The sequence below is a fragment of the Myotis yumanensis genome, unplaced genomic scaffold (genome assembly GCF_028538775.1).
Source record: "Myotis yumanensis isolate MYYU_CA2020_CCGP unplaced genomic scaffold, mMyoYum1.0.hap1 SCAF_5, whole genome shotgun sequence".
Lineage (NCBI taxonomy): Eukaryota > Metazoa > Chordata > Mammalia > Chiroptera > Vespertilionidae > Myotis > Myotis yumanensis.
Genome location: NW_027223756.1, coordinates 17,897,164 through 17,924,718, shown reverse-complemented (window position 1 = coordinate 17,924,718; position 27,555 = coordinate 17,897,164). Strand labels below are relative to the sequence as shown.

The following is a 27,555-nucleotide window of genomic DNA, read 5'->3' as shown; positions in this document are numbered from 1 at the left end:
TCTCTCTTACCCTGCTTCATCTTCCTTCTTAGCTATTATCACCATTGGGTCCGAGACTTTGGTATTTGACCACTGCTGTATTCTCAGCACCTACAACATACCAGGCACAATAGTAGGCAGCTTGGTGAACATTTAATTAGGGAATGAATAGATGAATCTCACACTTTAACAGCAGCATTCAGCACATTTTGAGTTGCATACAGATGCCACAGTGAATAATAAAAGTCTGTGTTGGCAAGGAGCATGCACGCACGATCCAGTATGGAAGGTACTGTGTAAGAATGGTATGGGGCTCTCGGGAGTGCAGGAGGGGCACCCAACCAATGTAGGTCAGAGAAGGCTTTCTGGAGGAAGCAATGACTAAGCTGGAATGGGAAGAATGGGTAGGAGTTACCTGAGAAAAGGTCTGGTAAGAGAGCTCATTCTTGGTAGAGGAAAGGACCTGGGGTTCAGGGAACTGAATAATTCCCTGTGGTTGTAATTAGATGATTGGGAAGGTAAATTCTGATTTGAATAGGAAGGTAATTGAGAGTCATTGAAGATTTTAAGTGGCATAGTCAGATATTTTCTTTTGAAAGATCACTCTGGCCATGTGGCAGAGCCTCTTAATTTAAGAAATTAAGATGGCTTGGAGTTTCCTTCCTGATCCTTTGGGGCAATGTTCCCAGATTATAAAAGGGAACAGGCTTCCAAGTCATCCTGAATTGTAGTTCTTGGGCGATTATCAGCTGTCATCCTTAAAGGGTGTAGGGAGCGGCTCTGGTTTATGGGATTTCTCTGACCTTTCAGAAGGCCAGATTAGCTGTAATTCATCTCAGTTGCTGGAAGAAGCACAGTTGCTGAAGGACTGGCCTAGGTTGAGCTCATGCTTGAGCTTAGAGCCTCCAGTCTGCTTGTGTCTGCTGTAGAGGGCTAGCTAGACAGGAAGAGGTGGTGGCCTTGGAAGCAGTGGCAGGGAGACAGGCTTCCATGTGGCAGTTCCCACCTCCACCAGGGGAGGCACCCGTGTGGCAGGACTCTGCATCCAGGCTGCCTGCTACCAGTCACTGCAATTTGGCCCTGCAGGTTCTTACACAGGTAGCAACGTGTACAAGGTTTCCTTCTATCAGAGCCACCTCCCCTAAGCTGACTTTAGCTGTTGTAGTGATTTCCTGAGAAAGTATAGAGAGTTAGGCTTCTGCAGCCCCGTGTCCAGTTGTCAACTCTGTTCCTATTGCTGTGCCCTCAAGGGGCTTGGGTTTCTTTCCCCTCCTTTCAGAGAAGGAATATAGAGCTGGAAGGGACCCTGTAGATCATTGAATCTAAACCTCTCACAGTTTAGGTACTAAAGGCCCAGAAAGGAAATAGGATTTGTTCAAAATAAGTCAATTCAAAGCAAGGCTGAGACTTGAACCCAAGTCTCTTGGTTCCCACTCCAGTTCTGTTTTTACTCCACCTCTGGAGGAAAAAGCAGAATGGGGTAGTTGAACATGAACTTTAAACTCAGTCAACCCAGCCATTTACCAACTGAGTGCCCTTGGTGTAACTTCTGGGCTTCAGTAAATGGAGTTATATATAGTTGCCCACATAGTGGGATCATTGTTGAAAGTGAGTTAGGTGAATATGAGTGCTTAGCTGGAGTCTGGCAAAAAATAAATAAAAAGCGATAATTGTAAGAGTATTGATGGTTTTCTTTTGAGACCTGAATTTGACCCGGGTCTTCAGTTTGCTAACAAAGGTAGGTGCTAAAGCCAACTTCCCTGGCTTCCTGGGTCCTCTGCCTGATGATTCTTTCTGTGTGGTCCTGAGCCTACCCAGGAAGGCAGCCCATGCCGCTTCTTTGAGCCAGCTCTTCTGACCCTGCCCTGGGCTGTCATGCAACTCCGTAGTGGAGGGGAATATAAGAATCACTGGGGGGTACAGTCCTGCAGTGGGGAGCCCACAATGCGGTGCTTAGGAATGCCCAGTGATAGAATGTCAGTGAGAGATGGGCTCGGTGCTTTGTATAGAAACCCTCCCATTCCATCTTTGGTGTCTTTCTGCCACTTTGGGTTGTGTCTCTGCTTTTCTTCTGTATATATATATTAACAGCTATATGAGGAAAAGAGACCAATTACATGGATGGAATAGTAGCCTGGTTTGGGTTTTGCCTGAAGTGGAGCCGAGTGTAGGGGGTGGAACTTAGATATGGTGAGAGCAAGGTTGGGTGTGGGAGACCGGTGCTACTTCTAGGGAATGTGGGAGGGAGACAGGAAATCAGGAATACACAAAGGGGGTGGCTCACTGGGACACATGCACATTTCTGTGAGGAGGGAACAGTTGAGGGAACTAGGGTTATTTTGTCCAGAGAATCAAAGCTTGGGGTGGGTAGAAATGCCTGTTCTGAGAAAAGCATTTGAGTAGACCTAATGTAGCCCTATGGGTGAAGCTCTTGTGGGAGGTAGGACATTAGTAGGTTTTGGCTCTGGCCAAGTAGTAACTTTGAAACCCCCCCCCACCCCCCCAGATGTATTCAGCTGCCACAGGAGATACTGAATTTCTTGGTGTGGTGATAATATTTGAACAGTTTGGGTGGCCCTACAGCTGCAAATTTGCAAAGTAATTTCCTAGACTTGTTCATTCAGAAAATATTGAGTTAGGTGTCAGGCCCCAGAATTCAGGGATAAACAAGACACATTCCTTCCATGATTGGTTTTTATTTATTTATTTATTGGGGTGCCATTGGTCAACATGAACATGTAGATTTCAGGTGTGGGTTTCTGTGTTACAAGATCTGTATATTGTTTCATGTGCCCACTACCCAGAGTTAAATCTCCTGTCACCATATGTCAGCTTGATTTGGTTTATATCCTGGAAGTCACAAATGGGCAGCTTACATCTTATCTCCGCAAGTCCAGTCCAGCCTACTGACAGATTTTGACCTTGCATTGAAAAACAGTTTAAAGTGACCACCTAGATTTTAAAATTAAGAAAATTCATCTGGAAACCTAGAGATTTTCAGTTTTTCTTTAAAAAGCCAAACTCTGAACATATTCCCTCCCCCCCAAAATACAGCAAAAACATTGAGTTGTATACTTTAAATGGGTGAGTAGCACAGTATATTAATAAAGCTGTTACAGAAAAAAATGAGACGACCTGATCAAACAGCCTCTGTCCAACGCAGCCTACCTTTAAACAAGGATGCCAGCGTGAGGCCTATGGGCTCAGACTTTCTGGGTTTTATTGTACAAAGGAGAGAGGACAGTGTCCAGCCTATGAGCTAAGGAGCATACTCTGGGAGAAGAGTTTGAGAGGAGAGGGTAGGGAAGACTTTAAGGCCTAAGGCAGAAATTGCAGTTCTAGAGCGAACTCCTTAACTACCCCTTTGAGGGAGAATAAATGTGATGGAGAGACAGGACACCTCTGGGCATTGTGGCCTAAGGTTCTAGCAGTAAAAAGCTGTCTGAGAGCTAAGGGTTGGAGCTGTAAGGGCAATGGTTATGTACGGCCCCAATGAGTCATTGTTCCCTTCACCCATCTGTGAAATGGGTACAGTCTTTGATCTCAATCTTTAAGGTCCCTTCCAGCTCAGACACCCTGTTAGGTATGAGACCAGCTAAGGCAGATGTTATAGTGTCTTGGGCTAGAAAGGGGAAAGACCCTGGCTAGAAGCCTTGTGCATTATGGTCCTGCTTTCGGAGCATTGGAACTAATTGGAGCATTACATTTTCTCTGGGGACCACAATCACTGGAAAGAGGCTTCTCCAAGGCAGGGCTGCTCCTCACAATTGGTGGTGTGGGCCCTGTAAGGGGAGGCGGGGAGGCGGGGAGGGAGGAGTGGAGAATCTGGGCAGGAAAACTGGAGACCAGTCTTCTAGTCCCAGGTGTTTGACTCACTTGCTAAGATACATTGGGTGATCACTTACTGAACCTTTTTGGACTTCCTTTCCCTTTACTGAAAATGAAGGTGGTTGAGCCAGACCTTTCAAGGTCCTTTCACACTAGAATTAAGTTTGATATGTCAAATTGGAGATCAAGACTGCAATTGGTGAGAAAAATTTCATCTAACGGGGATTGATTTCCCCACCCAATTGCACTGGCTTTGAGTGTCATCCCCAAGAGTTTGGCCAAGGCTATGGGATTCTTCTACCTAGGCATGGGGCATTCTGACATAGGCTTCTAGAAAATGCTGGGCTAAGATGGGCTGCCCCAAAAGGTTGTGGGTGCCCTCAGAAGTGTGGAGACAGGGGTAGCTCATCTCTTAGCAGGAATATTATTGAGAAGATTCTGACATATCCTGTACATGGTTAAGTTGTGTGGTTGCTGAGACCCACCTTCTGGCCCTGAAGTTTAGAACCTAGGTCGGGAGGAGGCCAGAGTCAAAGTATTAACTGTCTCAGTAGAAGGGAAGTTGACCCATCTCAAGAAACTGAGAATCCAGAGACCTCAGGCTTATCTAGAGAACCACCAGGGCTTGAGCTTACCCTTTGTGTGAAAGGAAGGAACTTGACTGCCACCAAAGTGAAAGTCATTCATTTCATATTTATTAAATTACCTACTAAGTATTAGACCATGGGATTCTGATGGGAACAAGACTGAAGGAGCCTGCCCTCATAGTTTACATTCTAATGGGGAGATACAGTAAACCAAGAAGGCAGTTCTGCTTATCACTGCCAAGCAAATCACCCCAAAAGTTAGTACAACCATTTTATTCACTGATTTGTGGGTCAGCATTTGGACAGGGCTCAGCCAAGTGATCCTTTTCTACATAGCAGTGGTAAAGGTGGCAGGTGTCCTGATCTGTAAGGTCCACACAGCTTCACTCACATGTTTGGTACCTTGGCAGAGGTGGCTGAAGGCTGACTTCAGCTGGAACTGGAGTGCCCTCTCCAGCATGATGGGTTCGCGTGGTAGTACTACCTATGGCTTAGGGCTCTCAGAGGGCGTTCCAAGAGACAGGGAGTAAATGCTGTCAGTATCCTGAGATCCTGGGCCTGCACACTGGCACAGCATCACCTTTACCATACTATGTTGGTAGAGGTTACAGATTCTGCAGAGTGAAGGGAAGGGGACATGGGTCCTGCCTTTCCATAGAAGTGTTCATCTGCAGCCACCTTTAATACTATATGGCAGTTTCTGATAGTGGTAAGTGCTTTGTGAAAGAAAGGCATTGTAATAGAAACGTGTTGGGGTGGGCGGGTTTGACTGGGGCAGCTTCTATCAAGGTGTCAGGGAATAATGCCTCTAAGAGTGAGCCAAGATGGCATTGATAGGTAGCCTGGTGATGAGCATTCTAGCCTAGAGGGACATCAAGTACTCGGTGGTAATGAGTTTAGAGTTCTCCAAGAAACGTAGAGGCCTGTGTGAGAGAGAGGTGAGGGGCTCAAAAAAGCAGAAAAGCAAGAGGCTTTTGGAGGCCGGCTTAGGAAGTTTGTGTCCTGTTCTGAAAACAGTGAGAGAGGTGGCATGATCTTGTTTCTTCAGGATTACTCTGTTCTGTTGAGATTGGACTGGGGTCGGGGCAGCAGGAGGACAGGTTGGAAACGGGGACCTCATTGGAGGCTTCTGCAGTAGTCCAGGAAAGAGATGAAAGGAATGGATAATGGCATAGTGACTTGGGTCTGATTTTTTTTTTTTTTAAAGCTTTTCCCCCCCCTGAGGCTAGGCCACTTGAAGAGGAAGTGTTCTGGTTGCTATTTCTTAATTCCTCTCTCCTTAAACTGTCCAGATGCTTAGTTTGTCGAACTGTGCCCATTAATCAGAATGGTGGCCTGAGGCAGGCAGATGTCTATTCTCCAGGTTCTCGGTCTCTTGGCCCCAGAGCTAAGGAAGTTGGTGTTTCCTTGCCTAGACCAACTTCCCCTGGCCTGTCCCAGGCTCCGTGCCCCAGCATGGAGGTGGAGTGAGGTGATGAGTGAATAGCATGGGGGCACCAGCAGGAGCTGGAGCAAGGATGGTGGAACCTGGGCATGAATAATGAGCCTGACCTGGCCTTTTTATATCATAGCTTTCTATTCCTGACTTCTTGTCAGAAAGTGTGCTGGCTTTTTTATTTCAAGTAAGATATTCAGGGTGGGCAGGCTGGGGGACTGAGTGGTCAGAGCAAGCTGCCTGAGATGAAAGTGTAGGGATCCAAATTCTGATTTCAGCCCCGCTCTCTCATTTCTTCTGACTGGGTCTTCATTTTTCATAGCTTGTGTGATCCTGGGTGCAGTTGCTCATCCAGGAGTTCAGAGAGGTACAGTAATTTGCTCAAGGCTGAGCAGTAGTTGGTAAGTAGCTGGGATTCCAGCCAATAGCAGGCTGCCTCTAGAATTCCTGCCTTACTTGTCATCTGGCTTTGTGTTCTCCCAGACTACAGAAATATACAAACCCCAACCAGAAAAGTCCCTCACAAACCTTTAGACAGCAGGAATCTCTGGGCCCCCGGTGGCCCAGCCTGGAGGTCCCAGCTCTGGTCCTTTGACCATTCTGAGTGGGTATGAGCCAGGCCCTGGCCTCTATTCCCCCAGAAATGTTCGTTCCTCTTCACATCTGTCAGGCCCTTGCAGCCTGTTGGAAAGAGCCATGCTGACCTTGTGATTTCTCAGGCATGGCCTCCAGGCCAATGTGAGGGGGTTAGGAGGTTGGCTCTGGGTTATCAAAGCAGGGTGGGAAACACTATTGTGTGTTGGGCCTTTTAACTTCTTGTGAAGGGGAAATCTTTTCAACTTACTAAAACAACACCAATTTATTGTAGAAGATGTCCAAATATGTTTTAGCAAAGAGAACAAATCTCTATAATCTGTCCCACCAACTACCATTAATACTGTGAAGCAGCCATATCCTTTTAGGCCAGTGCTGCGTAATAGAAATACAGTGCAAGCCACGTGTATAATCTTATTTTTTGGTAGCCATAGTTTAAAAAGTAAAGACAGGTGAAATCCATTTACATATAACCCAAGATACTGTTTCAACATATAATCAAAAAAAATTACTAGTGAAATCCTATATAATAAAAGGCTAATATGCAAATTGTCCCCACTGATGAGTTCAACCGACTGGGTGTTAGATGTGCACTGACCACCAGGGGGCGGTGCGGAACATGCGGGTGTCAGTGATGCAGCGCTGGCAGCGGGTGGCAGTGGAGGCACTGCTGGCCCCAATGGACCCGATGAGAGCAGGACTGTGGTGGGATGGTGGAGCAGGTGAGCGGGCAGCCAAGGCGGGTGCGAGCGGGGGGCCTCAATGGCCCCACCAGTTGCCCTACAGAGGGTGATTGGAGGTGGTGACGGGGGGCAGGGCCTGCGAGTGGGCAGCGCCAGGCCAAGGTGGGTGTGAGCAAGGGCCCCTATCGCCCTGCCGGTTGCCCCACAGATAGGCCCTGATCACCAGCCAGGCCTAGGGACCCTATACATGCATGAATTTTGTGCACCGGGCCTCTAGTATTTTATATTATTAGTAATAAGTCTTTAAAATCTAGTGTCTTTTAAACTTAAAGCACTTCTCAGTTCGGACTAGCCACATTACAAGTGCTCAGTATCCACATGTGCTAGTGACTACTGTATTAGCACATTTCTAGAATGTGCGTGTGTGCATACACACACATGTATATGTACACACGTATTTTTTAAATATGGGATCATACTTTGTGAGCTATATATTTTTTTCCCTGCTTAGAAACATGCTGCCCAGCCAGAATGGCTCAATTGGTTGAACATAGTCTCATACACCAAAAGGTTGCTGGTTCAATTCCCAGTCAGGGCACATACCCTGGATTGCAGGTTTGATCCCTAATTGGGAAACATATGGAAAGGACCAAGCAATGTTTCTTCTCTCCTTCCCTCTCTCTACATAAGCATGTCCTCAGGTGAGGATTAAAAACAGGAGGAAAAGAAACACAGGCTTCCAAAGGCACTTACCTTGTAACCCTTAAAGCAGCCTTGGGGGAAAAAGTAGTGCTTTCCTGAGAAAGATTAAGGAGCTGGCCAGTGCTACTTTACAGGGAGTGCAGGCATGCACACCCCAGCTCTGCTGCCTGTGAGGACTCTGCTCCTTCACTCCCTCTTGCAGGCTCTTGTTGATCTGAGACCACTGAGCCCAGTCCAGAATTCACATGTCCCATGTGCCCATGCCCCCACATGCACCACTTTGCTGAGAGAAGCAGGCCCACCTTGGGAAAGCTCCTGACAGAGGCTGCCATCCTGGGGTGCAGTGTTTAAAACAAGCACTCCTCTCCTGATGCCCAGCTCAGTGCCCTTCCCATCACATTCAGCTGCCTTCCAAGAGCTTACTCTTGGGTTTGCAAGTAGCCAAGGTACAAAGAAGAAACCAGTGGAGGTGGGCAAAGGCCTCCACATGGGTTTGTCCTGGGTTGCTCCTAAGTCCACCAGACGTTCTGGAGGAGGCTTGCCAGCAGTGGGGGAAAAGACCAGCTGGACCAGCATGGTTGCAGAAAGGGACATGGGTTGGCCTGGGTGAGGTTGGGACTAAAAATCTCTAAATGATAGTTTGTCCAACAGTCCTGCCCCCTGGTGCAGGGACACATGCACTTTACACCAGGGCACTTTTGTGGCAAGAACCTCATTCCTTAGCAGGTCTGAGATTTGTGGGAGCCTGGCTTTACCACCCCACCCTCCACCCAAATCTGTGCCTTAGTTTTTCAGCCTGTAAAATAGAGTTACCTTCTAGGTATCACTAGCTTGCTGCTGCCTACACCCTGCCCCTTCATATGAGGGCTGAGGATGAACAGCAGACCTTGAAATTAGCCTTCAGGTACTGAGGGCCGGCTCACTGATGGTTGGGGTTTTGAAGACTGGTGGATCCGGGGTAGGTGGTCTTCCCTCCAGTCACTGCAGCACCCAGCAGAACAGTTTCCACACTCTGGGAGGGGCCTGCTCCCAGAACAAGAAGGTGACTTGGTTTTTGCACTTTTGCCCTGAGGTGGGACATTTGTCCCAGATGGTGGGGAGACCTGAGGATTCTCAGACACCATCCTTTGATTTTTTTTTCCCCCTGGTGTCTAATCTTATTCATCAAGCCCTTGGGTTGAAAGAGTTGGTACTACCTTTGGGATAACCCTCAGAACTTAAGTAGAGTCTACAAAAACACTTCTTTATTCATATCTCACTAGAGCCCTTGAGGTGTGTAGTAGTAGGCTCCCTTTTGTGGAGAAAGTTCTTCTCCATAGGCTTATGGAGATTAAGGGAGCTGCCCAGGGTCAGAGTTAAAAACTAGCTGAGCCACTTCTCTCCCCACCTCCCCTTTTAAAGCATAACTAAGAAGAGAAAAAGTCAGAGTAAAAAGAAGATAAGCATCAGTCTTTCTATTAGGTAGGATATTGCAAGGGAGGCACTTAGCATAGTGACAAATAATACTAAGGGCTCAGTAGTAGCTTCATAAACTTTTCAAAAAGATATTTGACTCTGTTGGCCTTTCTCTTCGGGACACAGCAGTTTGTCCATTGCGTGGGAGGCCCTCTTGCCGAGCATGGGAAAAGGGGTATGAGGAGAACATTGGCAGCTTGGGAATGCCAGGCTGCAAAAGTTCCCCATTGGCTGCAGCTTGGCGTGTAGCTGCTCTAGGATATTCTCTGACATTCCAGGCTTTCTGGACCCTCCTGGCTTGAATCATCACTGGCATTTCCCCTTTGAGGTGGCAGCTCCTGAGATCCACCAGAATCCAAAGGAGCTTTGGAGGCCATCTGGTTGCTTCTCATTTTATAGGAAACAGATCGTCTCTTAGCCAAGGTCTCCCAAGTGGCATCAAGGGGATCGTGATGCCCATGCTAGGTCTCACTTCATTCCACCTTGTTCCTGCCAGGAGAAAGAAACAGGAGCCCCTTTGAGTGGCAGTGCTGCAGGCATATAGACTAAAAGAGGACTTTGCCTGGCAGAACAAGCTCCAAGGCTGGGCAGACCCATTGTTGCTCCTGGTCCTCTAGACACAAGCCTTCAGCTCTCTTCCCCCTTCCTCCCCCACTCCCCCCATCCACACTGGGCCAGCCATCGACACACCCTAAGAAGGCCTCTCCAAATGGAGAAGGTGTTGCCAGGAAATGGTCTAAATTTTCTGAAAACCGGCCCACCCTTCCACTATTCTGCCTTACTGGTGAGCTGCTCAAAATGATTTTGGGAGAGATGGGGGCACTAAGCAGACATCCAGGACTAGGTACATAATAGGGGTGGAATGAGATATTGGCAACATCTATAAACTTGGGAAATAATAGCTAACAAGTATTGAGTGCTTACTAAGTGGGAGGCACTTTTTCAAGCACTTTAAATGATCCAGTCATTTAATTCTACAATCCATTAGTTTAAAAACATTCCTATTTACAGAAACCCAGGCCACCAAGGTAGAAGCAGAGCCTGGACTGCGGGCCCTGGCCCTTAACCATTGCACCACTCAGCTGCTGGTTGTGTAGTTGAGTGATGCAGGCTGACCTTGGGAAAGTACACTGTTTTCCTGACTTCCAGCCCAGTGCTCTTTCCACAGAGGCATCTGTTCCATAATTTTCACTTGTGCTTGCATCTTGTTCTTCTTGGGCTTTGCCATAATCCCTCTGGAAGACCCTGGACCTAAGGCTTACAGACCTTGCCTGAGATGAGGACAGATTGGGTCCTGGAGGGAAAGTTAGCATTGAACCTACCACCACCCATGTCAGCTTTCACATCAGGTACTAGTTTCATGACTGGAACCTTGGCAATCTTACCTACTCTATGTATCCACAGTACACATGTGGGTTAAATAGTTGAGATGATGAGCACTTTCGGTCATTGCCAAACTGGGAATATAAATATGTTTGTAGCTGCATCCTTTCTGCCCACAGCTGATAATGCTCATTGATCCCAGGCAGTCAAGATTAACCAGTCACAGCTGAAGTTTCAGTTTAAAGCCCTTATATAAACTGAACCCTCAGAGAATAGGGACTGTCTTGTTCTTCATCACTTCCCCAGTGGCTAGCACACAGACCCCTCAATAGCCAAGTTTGCCCATGACCGTCAACTTTCATGATAGTTTGGCAGGAGCACAGGGCTGGGATCTCAGAAAGCAAGTTCATACTTTGGGGACAAGTCAGGAAACTCGCAGTTCTACACTCTGTAATATGGGGAGGACAACATCCACCCTTCCTAACTCAAACTTTTTTTTTTTTTTTTTTGGTGAGACTTAGGTGCCATGTTAGGTGAGGAAGTACCTTATGAGCTGAGTTGCCATGGTCATCAAGGGTAAAGAAAGGTAATTTACCTAGATGGATGGTTTATGCTCTTGTTCAGCCCTCCCCTTGTGTGCTCCCCCTCCCCACAAGGCAGGGCCTATACAAAACCCCTCTTTTCCATCTCCTGTTCCCCTTTCCTGCCTGCCCTTTGTCCTACATATAGCTGTGTACTTACTTTATCCTCTCCTTTCTGATCTGCTGAAGGAAGCACAGTTCTCCTAGGCTTGGTGCTGGCCAGAGCCCTGGCCTTTGGGTTGCAGGTGGCCCTAGCATTATCTTTGAAACTAGAGGCCTAGTGAACGAAATTTGTGCACTGGGGTGGGAGGAGGGGTGTCCCTCAGCCCCACCTGTGCCCTCTTGCAGTCCGGGAGCCCTCAGGGGATGTCTGACTGACAGCTTAGGCAAGGAGCAGGTCTAAGCCAGCAGTTGGACATCTTTAGTGCTGCTGCTGCAGAGGTGGGAGAGGCTCCTGCCACTACCGCTGTGCTCGCCAGCCATGAGCCAGCTCAGGGCTTCTGGCTGAGCAGTGCTCCCCCTGAGGGAGTGCACTGACCACCAGAGGGCAGGCACCCGGGACCCAGGCTTCCCAGCTTCGGCCAGGCACCCGGGACCCAGGCTTCCCAGCTTCGGCCAGAATGATGTTGGTCTAATTAGCATATTATGCTTTTATTATTATAGATATTCAGTGCTTTGATTCCTGGCTCTACTTGCCCTTCTTCCCTTGTGCTGAGTGGTGTTACCCCCACCTGGCAGGTGAGCTGATGGGCTCAGAGAAGTGGATTCTGGTGCCAGTGGCTACTCTGTAGGGAGTGTAGGCTTGAGCTGGAGCCCCTTGGGGACCTAAAGAACCTAATGTTTGTCTACTGCAGAGCTGAGAGGCCTAGGGTAGTCTGGGATTTCATTTTGTGCCCTTTGGCTAGTCATTTAGCCTCTGAGTCTCCTAGAACTGGAATAGCCTTTGTAAAGATTAAAAAACCGAATGCACCAAAGCCCACAGCAGGAGGCCTGACAAATGCTTAGTAAGTGTAACTATTCTTTTTTTTTTTTTTTAAGGGGAGAATGATTATTTTTATTTTTTTAAATATATTTTATTGATTTTTTTACAGAGAGGAAGGGAGAGGGATAGAGAGTTAGAAACATCGATCAGCTGCCTCCTGCACACTCCCTACTGGGGATGTGCCCGCAGCCAAGGTACATGCCCTTGACCAGATTCGAACCTGGTACCCTTGAGTCCGTAGGCTGACGCTCTATCCACTGAGCCAAACCGGTTAGGGCAGGTGTAACTATTCTTATTTAAGGGACCCAGACATCAGAGCACTGGGTGAGCAAAAAGGCCTAGGGGTAAGAGTAGAGGCTCTTTGGCTATAAGGAGGAGGCAGACAGACAGTCTCGCCAGAGCCTTCATTCTTCTCCCTCTGGTATTGCCATAGTTTGGAGCTTGAAACTAAACCCTGAGCCCATCCCAGACCTATCCTTTGTGACCTCATAGCTATAAAGACACTCAGCTAGTGGCTTCTTGACCTGACCAGTATTGGTTCCTGATGCTGGAGATTGGACTAGGGGTAAATGGAAGGGATGTGCTCCTCATGCACTCTTCCTGGCTGCTCTTTGTGTGTGTGATGGAAGCACTCCTGCTCTTGTGGTCCTGGTAATTCCTGCCTGTAAGCAGGGGGACTGGAGACCAGGGTCCTTCCTGGTGGTCTCACTCGTCAGCTCAGTTCTCAAACATCAATTGGCATCAGCATTGCACAGAAATCTTGTTAAAGCCGCGGATAATCTAACTCTGCCCCTCTCCCCAACCTGATTTCTGGGGCGTGGGGGAAGACAGGAATCTGCATTTTAACCAAGGCTGCCCCTCCCCTCATAACCCCTCACTCCCACCCCCAGGTGTCCTTAGATTGCAGAAGTATGGTATTGCAAGCCTGCAGCTCACCAATCTGGGTTTTCACAGCTGTGAAGTGAGGAGTTTTGTTTTATATCAACTTCTGCACAGGAACTCTAGCTGAGTGGGAGATGAAGTGGCAAAGGGGCTTGGGCTCTGCCACTTATTTCTCTTTTCAAGAAACTATTAAATATTTAATACAAAAGAACATAGTGTGAAGAAAAAGATTGAAATGAGAATCTATGCATCCACTACCAGTGTAAGAAGTGCAGCCTAGAAAGCTGGCTTCATCTGAAGTTGTGGTTCGAGTGATCAATGAGCATGAGATCACAGGTGCCCTCTGCCCTGACCACAGGCCTCTGAATGAAGAAACTGAAGACACCCTGATGGGGATTTTTGCCCAGCTCCCACTGCAAGGGCTGTAGGTTCTGCGCCAGGACTGGCACCCCTGTTTGAGACTCCTTCTACTTACTACCCCACTGTCAGGGAGCATGGGGCGATGGCCCTTCTTCCTATAGTAGCCAGATTTAGCAAATGATACAGGATGCATAAACTGAATAATAATATAAGGTATCCCAAATATTTCACGGGACATACTTATTTTTAATAAGTTATTGCTGTTTGTCTGAAATTTATAATTGGATGTCCCTAGTTATTTGCTATGACTGTAGTTCTCCTTTTATTTATTTTTAGCATCAGGTTCAAGTGTTGCCTCAAAGGAGACAAAAAGAATACTATCATACATTTATGCTAGTTCTGTGTTGAACTATGATTTAATTTAAGCTGCTTAAATCCTATGCGCAAGCAGCTATCTTGAACCCCTTTCATAATTTCAGAAAACCAGAGTCTGACTCTTCTAAGAACGTCCATGTAAGGTGCCTTTTTGCTTCCTCACAAACCTGCTTGCTTGGCCTTTATCCTGTGTGGCCTAGTTGGTGCCTACATGAACAGTGGCTCATATTTGACCATCTCACCAGCCTTGTGAGTTACTTATTTGATGGTGGCTAGTATTGAGAAGTTCTTCGAGTGGACTTCAAAGTACATGCTGTTAAACTGTCCTGTCCTGCTTCTTGTAAAATGGTGGTGAGGTGGGTTTGGGGCAGGGGTCAGACCCCCCCTCTACATTTGCTAAAGGAGAACGGTGTGAAATAGGGTACCTGCTGCCTTCTGCGAGCAGGGTTAGGAGTCTGCAGATGGGGCAGCTCCTGTCTCCACATCTGTAATGTCCAGGGCTCTGCTCCTTCCCCGTTGGGATGTAGCATGTGGCACTGAATCAGGGGCTTCTGGAGAGCCAGGCCAGCCTGCGTGGCCTGGATTTAGGGAACTAGTCTCTGCCCAAGACTCTAGCTCCCCATCTGCTTCTGGGCACCGGCAAGTTTTTGGTAACCAAGTGTCCCTGGCTTGCAGGGCTGGAGTTGTTAGAGATTGTTCATTTCAGAGAGCAAGAAACGGTTAGCGAGAGTACCCCACTGCCACACATTGGATAGATGGCTAGTCAGGCCTGCTTACACCGGGTCTTCCAGAGAGCTGAGGTCCGGCCTTCCCTGGAGAAGTCTGAAGAAGTCAAGTTGGGGGTGAAAGTGGGGCCTGCTCCCCAGATATACTTCACCCAGAACACCGCTCCTTTTCTGTCATGTATTCCAGTTCCATGTGAGAAGTCAGGTTTTTTTTAAAAATATGTATTTGTTATTGATTTTTTTAAAACTTTAATTTCAGAGAAGGAGAGAGAGATGGAAACATCAGTGATGAGGGAGAATTTTTGATAGGCTGCCTCCTGCACGCCCCCTACTGGGAATTGAACCCAGGACTCTTCAGTCCACAGGCCGATTATCTACCGAGCCAAACCACCTAGGGCGAGAAGTCAGTTTTCTTAAAAACAGGGGGGCAGCCTGGCTGGTGTGGCTAAGAGGTTGACCTATCAACCAGGAGATCACGGTTAGATTCCTGGTCAGGTCACATGCCAGGGTTGTGGGCTTGAGCCCCTATAGGGGGTGCACAGGAGCTCTGGGAAGTAGAGGTCATACAACACAGCACAAGGACTACCTGATCAATGATTCTCTCTCATCATTGATGTTTCTTTCTCCCTCTTCCTTCCTCTCTGAAATCAATAAAAATATACTTCAAAAACAAAAAAGCAGAGGGGCAGCTCCTTTACTGCTTGGGTCCCCGAGGTCCTGCCCCAAGCGCTATGCATGGGTGCAGTGGTGCACAGAATGTATTTGTTGAGGGGGAATTGGCTTTCCTACCTGTGGGAAAGCTCTGGATCTGGAGGCAAGAACTCGATGTTGAGTGCCAGCTTCACAAAAATTCACAGGTCACTTTGGGCACAGCCTGGCCCTTCCTGGGCCTCAGTTTTCCTGTCCAAACGTAATAATCCAGAGTAATTTCTTGAATCTAGAAGCCTCTTCCAGCAGAGAATGCCCTACATATAGGTCAATAAAAATGAGGTTGCATTACCTGAGGCGGTGGGTGATCACTAGGAAGAGCGGAAAACCAGTTTAAGGGCATCGGCCTCCTGCATCAGAATAATGAGGTTGGGAGGGCAGCAGAACGAACGTTGCATGTGCCTTGGAACCTTCCTGAGAGACTGGTTCCTGAAGTCAGGGCTCAGCCGCTTGATGACTGGCCTGTCCCTTAGGCCTTCCTAGAGTAGTGGTTGCCAACTGGTGGTCTGTGAGGTCCAAAAGGTTGGTGACCGCTGACCTAGAGAGCCCACAGACTGAATATGGTATGTAGAAGGGTTTTTTCAATGATAATATGTTGACAGCATTTAGAAAGCAGGAAACTTCTCGTTGATACCTACTTCGTTTTTCTATTTTTCTTGAAAACTCAGAATCTCTGGCAACACTAAGCCTGTGTTTGAGGGTGGTGCCTGTGCTTCCCAGCCCCGCGGTGTCGGCCAGCCTTGTGATTTATGGTCTGGTCTGGGACCTCTGGGTAGTCCTTGTGCTGTGTTGTATGACCTCTACTTCCCAGAGCTGCCCCCTGGTGTTTGGATTGAAGCACACTGGTTCCAACTCAGGACAGAGCTTAGGTCTGGGCTCCAAAGGGGATTACAGCTGCCACGCTGCTCTGTCATGATATAATGAGGTAAATAACCTTCCTTCCCAGAAGAGAATTTTCTGGGAAGTTGAGGAGCACCCATACCTATGTAAAGTCCTTCATTCAGTAAATATTTACTGTGGGCCTGCCATGCACAGGCTGCAGTCCTGGATTCCAGGGGCCAGTGGGCAGGTAGAAAGGATCCCTACCCTATGGAATTCCCAGTCATTCTCACCGAGGGATGGTACAAGCTGGTCAAGTCCAGGGTTGGGGGCAGGCTGTACCTGGGTTTCTAACGCCAGCTCTGCTACTTGCTAGCCTGGTGACCTTGAGCAAGGCAGATAGCCTATCTTCTGAGCCTCAGTTTCCTCATCTGTAATCTGGGAATCATCATCACACCTACCTCCTTGAGTTGTGGTGGAAAAATAACTGAGCTACTGCATGTAAAGAGCTTTGGCACCTTGCTGGGACCTAGTATGTGCTCAGTAATTGATTAGTGGGTTAGGATACACACAAATGCAACTATTTTGGGATGGTGAGTGCTCTGAAGACCCCAAGTTATGGGCTGAATTGGAACTTGATTTAGAGTTGCCAGGAGGGCAGCACTTACATTGAACAGTCAGGGAGAACCTCGTTGGAAGGTTTACCCTGCAATCTGTGAATAATGTCACAAGGAATGTATATATACTGTGTGACTTTGGGCAAGTCCCTTCCCTCAGTTTCATTTTCTTAGCTAGAATAATAGTGGGTTTTATTTTAGGGCATTTTAGTGAAATGACACATAGAAAGCAACTTAGGCCAGTTTTTGATACATTCAGCACTCAGTAAAAGGTGGTTATTATTATTCTTCTAAACAGAACCAAAGATGCTGTTTGGAAAGTCTGGGGTAGGGAGCTGGCACTTGGAGGCCAGGGACTTCACTGGCTGCTGATACTTTTCAGCTGTGGTGACAGTTAGCATTTGGATAGGACTTTAGGGACTGGTACCAGCAGTGAGGGTGATCACAGCCATCTGAGGGCAGCAGGGTCTATGTCTGCAGGGAGAGATTGGACACCAAGCTGCTTGGGTCACCAGGGGCTAAAGATAGTTGACTGGAGCTGGTCCTGGGCCTAGCTGTGTGGCATCATGTGACTGGAGCCCTGCCCCTCCTCCCAAGTCTAGAGGCATAGGCTCTGCAGTCCTGGGCTGGCTGCTTGTCCTTTTGAGTGGAGCCTCAAGATGGTCTGACCTTCTGAAGGTTTCTCTCCCTCTCTCTGTCCATCCCTCCCCACAAGAGCACCCTTCAGCCCCCTCCTGTGTTTCATCTGCAGGTCTGGGGGGAATTTGTGGAGGGAGGGCTGGGCAGAGAGAGGCCTTGGAGGACTGATGGCAACAGCAGCTGCAGCGGGAGAACTGGTGGTCAAGGTGAGGAGGGTTAACCCGACATTCCTTTTGCTCTGTAGTAGAATGTTCCTGCTTAGGGTCAGTGGGGATGGGATGAAAGGCCTGTGGTCTCCGAGCTCCTTCTTTGTGACTCCACCCCATTCCCAGGCTGGATGACAGCTGAGAATACACCTGGCTTTTCAGATTCTGCCCTAGGCTGTCTGGAATGGAGCAAAAGGGTGAGGGCTGTAACCCAGACTTCCTTTCCTTGCCTACCTCAACCTCCCCTTGATGGTTCCACTGCCTTCCACAATCAGAGTCTGGACTGCAGCTCAGGCAGAGGGTGGAGGCACAGCCCATGTCAGGTGAGCTGGAAGCGATGCCCCTTTCCTCCCAGGGCTCCTGGGGTGCCAGAAGTAGGGACTTCAGCTGGGTATGCTTGGTGACGGTGTCCCTTGTCCTCTCTGGGTAGGGGAGAAGAGGATTGTCGGGTTGCTAGCATTCGGTCCTGAGAGTCACTTGCCCTGTTCTGTTAGGTTTCTCTGCACTGGGCCTTGGTTTTCCCCAGTGTGTAGAATGATACCTCTGCAGCCTGCCATTGAGTGCCTGCCCTGTTGGCCACTCTGAGGAGGTAACTTGGACCCTTCTCTCTGTTAAGAGCACAGGTTTTACAGTCAGACTGCTTGGCTTCAAATCCTGTTCTACTGCTTGCTGGCTGTGATCTTGGCAAAAGAACCCTTACACCATGTGCCTTGGTTTCCTTGTTTGTAAAATGAGACCAATTAGAGGAACTAACTCAATGTTAGAACAGGCATGGCATCTGGTAAGTGGTCAGTACATATTATCTGCACTTGTTAATGTTATCACAACCACAGCTTGTTGCTAGCATCTCTTCTGCTTTGGTGAGAAGCCTCAGTGGTTGAGGTCTTGCCTTCTCTCTCCTCATACCTCTAGACCTAATATTGCCACCTTTTGTTCAGTTGAGGAAGGTGAGGCTCAGGGAGGGGGTGGTAGATAGTATCCCCGGGTGATAAAATTGATGAATGGAGTCTGGCCAGGACCCAGCATTGATGATAGGTGATCTGAGTTAAGGCAGGTCTGGGGCCTGGTTCTAGCATTGCCTAGGATACTTCAGCCTGGGCAGGGCTCTCTGCTGAAGACAGGGGTTGGGGGGAGGACCATAGCCTCAGGAATTGGCCCTTGGAACCAAAGCCCTTGTTCTTCTCTGGTATGAAATGGGGTAGCTTAGAAGAGTGTGTGAACTTGCCGTTCTTTAAACAACTACATATCAGCTGTGTTGCCAGGCCCTGAGCTAGACACTGGGATTACTGCTGGGAAAGCAGCCTAGTTCCTGCCTTCAAGGATCGCATGGTGGGGGCAGGGTGGGGTTAGGTCTGTAACCAGGCAGTGAACACTTAAAGAAAAGCTGTGAGAGCGCCTTGCAAGGGCACTTGGGGGTCTGCAAGGGCTCTGAGGTCTCCCTCCAAGGAGGTCGACCGAATGGCCAGGGATAGGGCAGCAGGTGAGTGAGTGTGAACTCAAGCAAAGCCTAACAAATTACCTGCTCCCCAACGTATAAGCTTTTTGTTTTTGCAATCAGGGTAAACTCCGCCTCTTCAGATGCCAGTCTCCAGGAGATTGGTGCCAGCCCCAAAATAAACCTTTGGCCTTCTCTGTTCCCCTGGCAGTAAGGCCTGACATCTAGTAGTCCTCTCGGGCCACCACTCTCAGTCCTACATGCTTTCTCCTTAGCCCAGACCTGTCTCACCTTTCACCCACACTTGGTCCCTCATTTTCAGTTCCAGCTTCTCCCTCTTGGCAATTCTTACCACAATCTGATTGATGAGTTTGATTCTCCTATGTACCTCTCTCCCTAAAAACCTTCACTAATTTCCCCTTGGTTGACCAACTTCTTGCTCCTTAGGAAACTTCCTAGATCTGGCCCCTCTGGGTAGTTTTTATTTCAAAAGGTCAGCTTTAAGGATCTTTCTGGAACAAGGCAATGTAGGAGACATTTTGTCTTTCTATCTGGCTTTGTAATAGGTGTTAATGGGTTTAGCCCCGTTGTAGACTGAAAGAGACTATTTGAGGCTCTCTATTCCTCTTCTGTGCTGAGTAAAAAATTGAGTGACTATATTTCAACTGAAACTGAACTCTAGGCCTTCCCTATGCTCTTCCTTCCTCTCTAGCATGGCAGAGGTTTCTGCCAAAGCCTCCCTGGGGACTTGTGGTACTTTCCCCTTATTTCTTCCCTCTTTCCTGGGGAAATCTGCCCTGGAGCCCAGCCTGTGTCTGGAGGACAGTATCTGGAAGAAGAGCCAGGTTTGGGAGGGGGCTCATTTGTAATCTGAATCAGTGAATTGAGCCAAGAGTGTTTTTTTTTTTTTTAATTAAATCTTTATTGTTCTGATTACATTTGTTCCTCTTTTTTTTCCCATAACTCCCCTTCTCCCAGTTCCCGCCCCACCCTCTGCCGTCACTCCCCACCCACTGTCCTCATCCATAGGTGTACGATTTTTGTCCATTCTCTTCCCGCATCTCCCATTCCCCTTCCCCCCCCCCCCAAGAATAGTCAGTCCATTCCCCTTCTATGTCCCTGATTCATTGTAATCACCAGTTCATTCTGTACATCAGATTATTTATTCACTTGATTCTTAGATTCACTTGTTGATAGATGCATGTTTGTTGTTCACAATTTGTATCTTTACCTTTTTCTTCTTCCTCTTCTTAAAGGAAACCTTTCAGCATTTCGTATAATACTGGTTTAGTGGTGATGAAGTCCTTTAGCTTTTCCTTATCTGTGAAGCTCTTTATCTGACCTTCAATTCTGAATGATAGCTTTGCTGGATAAAGTAATCTTGGTTGTAGGTTCTTGGTATTCAGCACTTTGAATATTTCTTGCCATTCCCTTCTGGCCTGCAAAGTTTCTGTTGAGAAATCAGCTGACAGTCGTATGGGTATTCCCTTGTAGGTAATTGAGTCTCTTTCTCTTGCTGCTTTTAAGATTCTCTCTTTGTCTTTTGCTCTTGGCATTTTAATGATGATGTGTCTTGGTGTGGTCCTCTTTGGATTCCTTTTGTTTGGGGTTCTCTGTGCTTCTTGGACCTGTAAGTCCATTTCTTTCACCAGGTGGGGGAAGTTTTCTGCCATTATTTCTTCAAATAGGTTTTCAATATCTTGCTGTCTCTCATCTTCTGGCACCCCTATTATTCTGATATTAGTGCGCTTGAAGCTGTCCCAGAGGCTCCTTACACTATCTTCACACTTTCGGATTCTTTTTTCATTTTGCTTTCCCAGTTGGGTGTTTTTTGTCGAATCTTTGGTTTGATTCTTGTGCTCCTCTGGTCTGCTATTTGGTATAATATTCTTTATTTCAGTCCGTGTATGCTTACTTTCTAATTTCTTTATCGTAGCATCGAGGGTCTCATTAGTTTTCGTGAGGCTCTGCTCAAGTTTATAGCAAGCCCTCAAAATTGCGATTCTTAGCTCCATATCCTCCATTTCTGTCATTTTTTTTGTCTCCGCATCTTTTATGCTTTCTTGGTGCACCCCCTTGTGGTCTTTGTGCGCAGTCTTGTTCTAGCCAAGCCTTAATTGTTGTAGTTAACACTAGAGGGATTTTTTTTTTACATGTTTCTTTTTTTTTTTTTTTAATCTTTATTGTTCAGATTATTACATTTGTTCCTCTTTTCTCCCCCCATAACTCCCCTCCTTCCAGCTCCCACCCCACCCTCCACCCTCACTCCCCACCCACTGAGTTCATCCATAGGTGCATGATTTTTGTCCAGTCACTTCCCGCATCTCCCACACCCCTTTTCCCCCAAGAATAGTCAGTCCATTCCCTTTCTATGTCCCTGATTCATTATAGTCACCAGTTCATTCTGTACATCAGGTTATTTATTCACTTGATTCTTAGATTCATTTGTTGATAGATGCATATTTGTTGTTCATAATTTGTATCTTTACCTTTTTCTTCTTCTTCCTCTTCTTAAAGGATACCTTTCAGCATTTCATATAGTACTGGTTTGGCGGTGATGAACTCCTTTAGTTTTTCCTTATCTGTGAAGCTCTTTATCTGACCTTCAATTCTGAATGATAGCTTTGCTGGATAAAGTAATCTTGGTTGTAGGTTCTTGGTATTCAGCACTTTGAATATTTCTTGCCATTCCCTTCTGGCCTGCAAAGTTTCTGTTGAGAAATCAGCTGACAGTCGTATGGGTATTCCCTTGTAGGTAATTGAGCCTCTTTCTCTTGCTGCTTTTAAGATTTTCTCTTTGTCTTTTGCTCTTGGCATTTTAATGATGATGTGTCTTGGTGTGGTCCTCTTTGGATTCCTTTTGTTTGGGGTTCTCTGTGCTTCTTGGACCTGTAAGTCCATTTCTTTCTCCAGGTGGAGGAAGTTTTCTGCCATTATTTCTTGAAATAGGTTTTCAATATCTTGCTGTCTCTCATCTTCTGGCACTCCAATGACTCTGATATTAGTGCGCTTGAAGCTGTCCCAGAGGCTCCTTACACTATCTTCACACTTTCGGATTCTTTTTTCATTTTGCTTTTCCAATTGGGTGTTTTTTGTCGAATCTTTGGTTTGATTCTTGTGCTCCTCTGGTCTGCTATTTGGTATAATATTCTTTATTTCAGTCCGTGTATGCTTAACTTTCTAATTTCTTTATCGTAGCATCGAGGGTCTCATTAGTTTTCGTGAGGCTCTGCACAAATTTATGGCAAGCCCTCAAAATTGCGATTCTTAGCTCCATATCCTCCATTTCTGTCATGTTTTTTTGTCTCCGCATCTTTTATGCTTTCTTGGTGCACCCCCTTGTGGTCTCTGTGCGCAGTCTTGTTCTAGCCAAGCCTTAATTGTTGTAGTTAACACTAGAGGGATTTGACCACCAGGCCAACTGGCTCAACACTAGAGGGATTTGACCACCAGGCCAATTGGCTGTAGGAATCAGCTGTGTGGAAAACGTCTGCCTTCTGGGAAGGTGCTAATCCAGCCTTTGCCTGAGGCGATCGGCAAATGGCTGTGCGCAGGGTTTGGGCGGGGCGGGATCAACAGGGCGGGCGGAGGGAGCAGTTATGGCCACGCTCAGTCCCGTTCCCAGAGGCTCTGCTTCTCAGAACCCCGGCAGCCGCTGCAAACCTCGGAGAGAAAGCTGCCCTCAGGTTCCAACTGATGCCGGATAATCCCGCTTCTCCCGTTTGAGTCTGGGTCCCTAGAGACTCGCCCGGATCTGGAGCCCAGAGTCTGAGACTCACTCCCGACCGAAAACGACAACCGCGCCCTCAGCCACCAGCCCGCTTTGCGCGCGCACCTGGTACCTTTGTATTTTCCACACTGCGCCGCCTCTGAGCCTCGGTTTGCTGTTCTCTTTCCTTCTAGTTGTAGGGTCTCTCTTCAGCCAGCCTTCCTGTGGTTCTGGGTGATGTCCGTTCCGTCTTTTAGTTGTATTTTTGAAATGGTTGTTTGCGGCAGCGGTCTCCGGTGTTTACCTACGCCGCCATCTTGGTCTCTCCAAGAGTTTTTTCACACATGCTCTGATTCTTTTCATGTTGGTTATTTTATGGTTTCTTTACTGATGAGGATAGGGATGGCTTGAAAATATTAAACTTCCTTTGTACATTTAAATTTTAATTAGCATTTACATTTGACCCTTGAACCACATAGGTTTGAACTGCATGGGTCTACTTAGACATGGATTTTTTTTTTTTTTCCAATAAATACCTGTACTGTTTTGACCTGCAGATGCAGAGGGCCAACTATATGCATTGATCTATGCCATCTATAATAATAAAAGCGTGATATGCTAATTAGACTGGGCATCCTTCCAGATGATCTTCCAGACAAAGCCAGGGCTGCGAGGGAAGCCTGGGTCCTGGGTACCAGAGGGAAGCCGGTGCCGGCAGCCGGGGGAAGGAAGGCCTACTCTTGCACTAATTTTGTGCATCGGGCCTCTAGTTTTATATAGGGGACTTGAGCAGCCATGGATTTTATCTGTGAGTGGTGCGGGGTCGGGGTGTAGGTCCTAGAACCAATCCCCTGTGGACACTAGGGACGACTAAGTTTTGGGGAAGTCAGAAGTCACATGGATTTTCTACTGCACAGGGGTTTAAGAGTCAGCTGTATTTTTAGCATTTGCTGTGTGCTGGGCACTCTTACTGTGCTCTGCTCATTTAACTGTCACAGTGGCCCTATGAGATAATTAAGACTCCAGTTTTACAGAAGAGGAAACTGGAGTTGCAAGGGGCAGAGTATGCAGGAATTCTGACCCAAGTGCATCACATAACAAAGTCTGTGTGCTAAAGGACTGGCTGTCCTACTTTTCTGATCAGTTTTTGAATAATGTGGTGTCACAGACTTGAAAGTTGAGGTGTAGAAAGGCAGAATCTCAGTGGTTCGTGGTCAGCTACCCCACTTTGCTGGGAAGCTGCCCTCCGCTCCCACCACCTCACTCATTAACCCCTCTCTGCCCAGCCGCATCTCCCACCTACCCTCTCGTTTCCTGTCATCCTGCATTAGCTTCAGTGGTTAGCTCCCCTCTTCTCACCACTCTCAATAATATTAGGTAAAAATAGTGACTCGGCTGTGCAGATACAGGATTGTCAAAAGTCTGCTGGTGCCACCCCCCCCCCCCCCAACTCCCCCTCCTCAGCCCCCGCCATGGAAGTTTTGGTGTGCTGCATCTAATACACAGACTATGTGAGGATTCAGGAAGCCCTTGGACCCCCTGGAACTAGAGCAGTGGTCGGCAAACTCATTAGTCAACAGAGCCAAATATCAACAGTACTTCAAAATAGACTCGCCCAGGTCGAAAACCGACTTCTGCGCATGGGCCACGAAGTTTCAGTCGCACTGTACGCATGCCCGCACGTGGTATTTTGTGGAAGAGCCACACTCAAGGGGCCAAAGAGCCGCATGTGGCTCGCAAGCCGCAGTTTGCTGACCACGGAACTAGAGTCATGCTGGCTCCTAGCTGATATGGGCCTCTGGGACAGAAAGCAGCTTTTGTCCTTTTCCAGGTATTCATTAGCTCCTGACTAACTTAGTCAAGGAGGAAGACACTCTGATGGCCTCTGTCTTCAGCTTCCTCCCCATGTAGAATGGAGTCCCCATGTAAGGCCCACCTCACCACACTTCTCCCTCGCTAACTGAGAACCTCTCCCTACCCTCAGTAACCCTGTTTGCCAGGGAATACCAGGATAGTGCCCTAACATTGCACCAGGAAGGTTTGGGATCCTTTCTCCCACCAGTGGACACACAGGATTTCTGGTGAATTGAAGGAGCACTGGACAAAGGGGGTTGACTTCGAGTTGAGACTTCATCTCCCATCCTGGCTCTTCCTGAGGAAGCCCCTTCCCTTTTGGGGACCTCCGTTCCCTATCTGCATTAGAAACAGAGGGCATTAGAACTATGGTCCTTTTTGCTGCTCGAACATTTTACAACTGTTTTTTAGGCAGGCACAGGGAGGTGACTTTAGTGTTTCCTGAGCACTGACTGGGTCAGGGCGGCTGTGCAAGTTTCAGAATTCAGAGGTGGGAGGGAGGGGCTGGTGCCTGTGCAAAGAATTGGTTTTCAGATTCCAGGCCCCATTGGGGACGCATGTGTGTTTGCCTGATAAAGGTAGGTAGGTGGCTGGGAGGGGACTCTGAAAGGAATGTGTCATTGAAGTCAGTAAGCCTAGTCTTTTTTCCATCTTCCCGCAGGGCTGGACAACAGCTCATCTGAGCCTTTCTGGGTTTCCCTAGGCCCCACAGGATTTGAACAGATCTAGGAATAGTGTTTAAAGGCAGAAGTAGTTCTCTCTCCATAGTGTGCTTTTTTTGGTCTCTTATGGAACTTAGTTCCTCCTTGGGGCAGGGCAGCTTGAGAGCTAGTTGGGAGCAGTACAAGAGCAGGCCACTGTGGGTTTTGGGACAGAGGGACATTAGCCAGGGATGGAGCATTTTCAGCAAACTTTACACAAGACAAATTGAAGAATATTCCGTGTATGGCCACACTAACCACATTCCCTTGGTCAGCTTGGGATTGGTGGGGGAGTAGGGAATCAGTAGGGTTTTTCAGTGGCAGAAGGGCTCTCCCCTTAACTGGAGATTGAACTTTCACTACTTTACCATGTCCCTTTGTGATCTTGGTGAACAAAATAGCAGGCAGGGTGATCATAGGATCTGACTGCTCAATTTTGAAAGAGTTTTTATTAGAAGAAACGGACAATGACCTGAAAAACTTTGCCTTGCCTTTTCCCAGAAAGTCTTCAGGAATAACGCATCCACTGAACCTGATTCCCTCTTTCAACTTGTTAATGAACCTGATGTTGCAAGCCCTTGTTTTTCCTCCTGGTAGCATGCAAGGGGTATTGGGGCCAGGAGGAGGGAGTACCACCATGGCTCAGGTGTAATGATCCTATAATGAAATGGCTGCCTCTGCCAGGGTCCTGGTTCGCAACAGCATAGTCAAGGCACTGGATGGTATTAGGCTTCTCTGGATCAACCCATGATTAGTAAGGAAATCAGTGTGGAGTAAGGAGCTTTCTGGGCCTAAGAGTTTCATCCTATAGGCACTGTGATTTCTGGCTCTCTATTCCCAGCACTGGGGCAGAGGGATGCTGTGGGCCTGGGTTTCATGGCTTCATGTCTCAGAGGTATGTGGGGTGTCTTGAGGGGCCAGTGGCTCTGGTATGGAGTAGAAGCCAAGAATGCAGTGACTTCACAGTTAGAGTCAGGGAAGCACACTCTCTACTGATTAAGGGAACATAGATCTGAACAAGGAGTAGAACATTCCTTTTGAGACCAGCCTTGCAAATTTCTTTGCTCAGAGACTGGGGGCAGTTCTTGCCCTGGCATGGCTAGCCAACAGTGGAGACAGAGTGATAGGAGAGAAGTGGGTGAGCAGTCCCGTGGGTCTGTCTGGGGGAGGAAGGGTTTAGAAACCCTTCAGAACTGTGTTGAGAAAACAAGTGTAGGAGTAGAAGGGACCAGGGCCACTTCCTTAACACACACACACACACACACTTTATTTTTAAAAGCTCATGTCTGTCTTTTTTGAAACTGCTGGAGAATGCCAAACAAAAATAAATCACTAAACATACTACTTAACTCTGTAACTACTTACATGTCCTTCCAGAGTTTTTGCTATGTATGTGTGCATGTGCATATTTTTTGTTTTACCAAAATAGGATTGTAACTCTTCTCATTTATCATTTATCTCTTCATATCAGTAGAAATCATTGTCTTCCTAATGCCTATAAAAGTTGTTAAACTTTAATTGAGCCAGTTTCCTACTGTCGGACATGTAGTTTGTTTTCAGCGGTTTGCAGTTATAAACAGCACTGTGGAGGACATCTTTGTATATAACTCTAAACACTTGTCTAATTTGAATTATTAGGATAAATTCCTAAAGGTAGAACGACTAACTCAAATGGGGTCTCACTTTTTCTTTGGGAACTTGGAAGGCAGACAGAATTTTTCCTGAATGGCTAACTCTCCTATTTGGCTAGAGCTCATCGAGGACGGAGTTCTGGCCCTGGTATGTGAGGGCTGAGAAAGAGGTCCCTGGACTTCTTGATTGCCCAGTTAGGATTTTTATCTCGCCTTCTCGTGATTACTAGCCCTGATCTGCTCACACACAGATTTCTAGAATGTTAAGAGGTATAGGGCTGTGAGAGCCTTCCCACTTCAAGAGTCAAGTTCCTGAGGTCTTGGCTGCTGATTGTCCTTATGAGCTCACTTTCCATGGTTTCTTCAGAAAGGCTGGTAAAATTGTTAGAGTACGCGTCTTTTAACTCTCTATCATGTCTTCCTCCTTTGGGAGCCTACAGGTTGCTTGGTGGAGTGGGAGTGAGAAGCTGGTGGTGGCCCTCTCCCATAGGCTCTGCATAACCATTTCTCCCTTCTGGTTCCCACAGAACATTCTGCTCCGGCAAAGGTGGTGAGGGCAGCAGTTCCTAAACAGCGCAAAGGCAGCAAGGTAAGGAATAGGAGTAGGCAACCCAAGGAGACTTCCTGGGGGTGGGAGGTGGGGCGCTGGGGTGGCCTCTACCCTGTTCTAGTTGAGTGCTTCTGAGCTGCCAGGTAGTTCAGGATTCTCTCTAAATCGCAGGGGAACCCTTTCTGGGCCTCCAGT

The 27,555-nt window shown here is 47.5% G+C and overlaps 1 protein-coding gene across 4 annotated transcripts in view; it reads left to right on the top strand.

Moving 5' to 3' along the window:
* Positions 1-27,555, top strand: part of LARP1 (La ribonucleoprotein 1, translational regulator) — an 81,496-nt gene that overhangs the window by 37,175 nt on the left and 16,766 nt on the right. For all 4 annotated transcript variants that reach the window (XM_070414541.1, XM_070414539.1, XM_070414540.1 and 1 more), the window contains exon 2: positions 27,338-27,399. Coding sequence is in view for 3 of the 4 variants with exons in the window: in XM_070414539.1 (XP_070270640.1) it covers positions 27,338-27,399 (62 nt within the window). In the remaining variant the exon portion in view is untranslated. The remainder of the gene's footprint in view (positions 1-27,337; positions 27,400-27,555) is intronic.